The sequence below is a fragment of the Scylla paramamosain genome, chromosome 20 (genome assembly GCF_035594125.1).
Source record: "Scylla paramamosain isolate STU-SP2022 chromosome 20, ASM3559412v1, whole genome shotgun sequence".
NCBI classification, from domain to species: Eukaryota; Metazoa; Arthropoda; class Malacostraca; order Decapoda; family Portunidae; genus Scylla; species Scylla paramamosain.
Window position 1 is genome coordinate 8,180,289 of NC_087170.1, and position 3,706 is coordinate 8,183,994.

At 39.8% G+C, this 3,706-nt stretch overlaps 1 protein-coding gene across 2 annotated transcripts; it reads left to right on the plus strand.

Moving 5' to 3' along the window:
• The first annotated feature begins 297 nt into the window (after positions 1–297).
• On the plus strand, positions 298–3,182 carry LOC135110212 (trichohyalin-like). 2 transcript variants are annotated; one of them, XM_064022270.1, is made up of 2 exons: positions 298–1,936; positions 1,967–3,182. In XM_064022270.1, exons 1-2 carry the CDS (start codon positions 651–653, stop codon positions 2,283–2,285), a joined length of 1,605 nt encoding a protein of 534 aa, XP_063878340.1. In that variant the 5' UTR covers positions 298–650; the 3' UTR covers positions 2,286–3,182. The 2 variants fall into 2 exon arrangements, with proteins under 2 accessions (XP_063878340.1, XP_063878339.1); XM_064022269.1 differs by having other exon boundaries at positions 300–3,182.
• The last annotated feature ends 524 nt before the right edge of the window (positions 3,183–3,706 follow it).

The following is a 3,706-nucleotide window of genomic DNA, read 5'->3' on the forward strand; positions in this document are numbered from 1 at the left end:
GGGTGTGACAGAGCAAGGCGCAGAAGAGCGGGCGTGTTGGAGAAGCGTGATTCGCTGTGGCGACCCCTGTGGCAGCAGCCCAGGGGAGGAGAGAAGAGTAATGCTATCATTGTTGATGTTGTTGTTGTTGTTGTTGTTGTTGTTGTTATTATTATCATTATTATTATTATTATTATTATTATTATTATTATTCTTATTATTATAAGTAACAGTAGTAGTAGTAGTAGTAGTAGTAGTAGTAGTAGTAGTAGTAGTAGTGGTGGTGGTAGTGGTGGTGGTAGCGGTGCCTCCCACCACAGGCAGCGTGAGCGCGCCTGAAGCCCCACACCAGTGAGGGAGGAGTTAAGTTCCTTCCCTTCAAGACAAATCCCCATAGAAAGATAGACAGAGAGAAAGGTGTTATTAAGATAAGCACACCTTTATGTTCACTACACCTCTGACTCTTGCCTCCGTCAAAATCGTCACTACAGTAATTTTGTCACGGTTAACACCACTAACTCATAGCATTATGTTCACTACACCACTAGGTTTCGCTTTCTTCACAATCATCACTACATCAATTTGTCATAATTGAAAAATACAAATTTTCTTGTGTTGGCCACCCATGGACGCACACCTCCTTCCTCTAGCCAGAACGCAGCAAAGGTAGAATGACGCCGCATTTCACAGCTGACACTCACGCTCTGCTCGGCGTGGCCCGCGGCGCGCCCCTGGAGGAGATCAAGCGGGCCTACCGCCGCAAGGCCCTCGCGCTGCACCCGGACAAGAACCCCGGCGACGCTGCCAACGCAACTGTGCGATTCCAGCAGTTGCAAGCAGCCTACGAGACGCTCTGCCGCCAGAAGGAGGCCGGCGGGGAGCCACGGGAAGGCCAGGCAAGCTGGGAGGAGGAGAAGAAGCGAGAAGAGGAGCAGAAGGAAAAGGCGCGGAAGAAAGAGGAAGGAAAGCAACAACACCAAAGAGAGAAGGACCGCCAATGGGAAAAGAAGCAAGAAAAGCAGAGGAAGAAGAGGCGCAGAAAGAAGGAGAGGAAGAGCGCACCGGAGGAAGAGGAGGAGAAGGAAGAGGAAGAGAAGGAGGAGGAAGAGGAGGAGAAGGAGGAAGAAAGGCCTATGGACTGGGAGGAGGAGGAGGAGGAGGAAGATATGGGGATGAAATGGGAGCAGAGAAGGAAATATGAGAGAAGACACAGGAGAGATAAGCGCCATGTGAAGAGAGAGGAGGCAAGAGAGAGGAAGTGGAGCAAGGCAACAGCAGAGGAGGAAGAGGAGGAGGAGGAGGAAGAGGAAGAAAGGCTGATGGACCAGGAGCAAAGAGAAGAATATGAGAGAATGCCCCGCAAAGACAAGGACGAGATAAAGAGAGAGAGAGCATGGGAGAGGAAGAGGAGGAATAGGAGAACACCGCAGGATGAGGAGAAGGAAGAACAGGAGGAGGAGGATCCAGAGGACAGAGACAATGCAAGGGACAGGAAGAAGCGAAGAGAGCAGGAGAGGAGGAGGCGAAAAGAGGAGGAGGCAAGGATGAAGAGAAGGCGGCAGGAGGAACAGAGAAAGGAGAAGAAACGGATGAGGGAGATGGAGGAGAAGCAGATGGAGGAAAAGAGGAGGAGGAGGAGAGAAGAGGAAGAGAGGGAGAAAGAGAGATTTAGGCGAGAAGAGGAGGAGACGATCAGGAGGGAAGAGGAAGAGAAAGAGAAAGAGAGAGTTAGGAGAGAAGAAGAGAAGGAGCTGGAGAGGATCAGGCGACAAGAGGAAGAGGAAAGGATGAAAAAGAAGCGACAAGCAGAGGAGGGAGAAGAAGAGGAAGGGAAGAGAAGGAGACAGGAAGAGTACCAGGAAGAGGAGGAAGTAAACGAGTGCAGTAAACAGGAGGAGGGAGAGAGAAGGGGAGACGAAAGGAAGATGAGACGCCAGAGAAAGCTGAGGGTGCTGAGGCAGAGAAGGAAGAGAGAAAGGGTGACGAGGCGCGGCCAGGAGAGAATGAGGCGCCAGCAGGGACAGGAGGAAGTGTTGAGGCGACACCTGGAGGAGGAAAGGAGCAAACACCAGGAGAAGGAGAGGATAAGACAGGAGGAAAGAATGACACGAGAGCAGGAGGAAGAGAGGAGGAAACAGGAGGAGAGAGAGAAGGAAGAGAAAGAGCAGCGCGAGAGAGAAAGGGAGGAAGAAAGCGCGGGACTGAACAGAAAACGTGCCGAGGAGGCCAGGAAGCGAGTTTGGCAGTTTATAAGAAAATGGCATTTAGTTTTAAGGAAAAGGTTCAGAAATTCTGCAGAAAAATAAAAATAAAAATAAATAAAAATCGAAAAAAAAGAGTGAATGAGTGAATTGATTAGGATAAGAACATGATGTGTCAGGAAAATATATGTTAAGAATATGCTGAGACTGAACGAAAACTAAACTAAAAAAAAAATAAAAAAAAAGTAGTAATAATAAGCGTGTTGTGGATCCAGTGTACATGTGAGGCGATGACCTGGAATATTGCCCCAGTGTTGTGATGCCCCACTGCAATGACACGGAAAAAAAATAAAAAAATTAACAAAATAAAATAAAAGACGAAAAAAAAACTGTAGGCTAAGAATAGAAATAGAGTGAGTAAATGAGTAAATAAGAAAATACAAAAAAATAAAATAAATTAATAAAAGACGAAAAAAAACTGTAGACTAAGGATAGAAATAGAATAAATAAATAAGAAAATACAAAAAAATTTGATAAATTAATAAAAGACAAAAAAAAAATTGTAGGCTAAGAATAGAAACAGAGTGAATAAATAAGAAAATATTAAAAAAAGTTGAATAAATTAATAAAAGACGAAAAAATGTAGACTAAGGATAGAAATAGAATAAATAAATAAGAAAAATCACATAAATTAATAAAAGACGAAAAAAACTGTAGGCTAAGAATAGAAATAGCATAAATGAATAAGAAAATATAAAAAAAATCACATAAATTAATAAAAGACGAAAAAAATCATTGTAGTCTAAGAATAGAAACAGAATGAATAAATAAATGAGAAAATAAAAAATCAAATAAATTACTAAAAGACGAAAAAACAGATGTAGAATAAGAATAGAAATAGAATCACTAAATAGATAAGAAAATAGAAAAATAAATAAATAGATTAATAAAAGACGAAAAAAATGTAGAATAAGAATAGCAATTGAATAAATAAATAAGAAAGTAGAAAAATAAAAAAAAATAATAAAAGACGAAAAAAAAGTAGATTAAGAATAGAAATAGAACTAATGAATAAATTTAAAAAAGTCAATAAATCAAATAAGTTAATAAAAAACGAAAAAATAAATGCAGAATAAGAAGAGAAATAGAATAAATAAGTAGGAAAGAAAAAAAGAAAAAAGAAATAAAAGAAAAAGGAAAATTAAATAAATTAATAAAAGACGAAAAAAATAAATGTAGACTAAGGATAGAAATAGAATAATTAAATAAATAAGAAAATAGAAAAGAAAAATCAAATTAACAAAACACGGAAAAAAAATAAATGTAGGCTAAGAATAGAAATAGAATAAATAAACAAATAAAAAATAAAAAAAGAATGAGTGAATTGATAAGAATAATAACATGTGTGAGAAAATCAATACTAAGAGTAAACAAACTGAAGTGAAATTTAAAAAATAGTAATGATAAACCAGCAACACACCTCGGAAGGCGATTGACGCGCCAAGTTGTCAGCAATGCATCTGTGG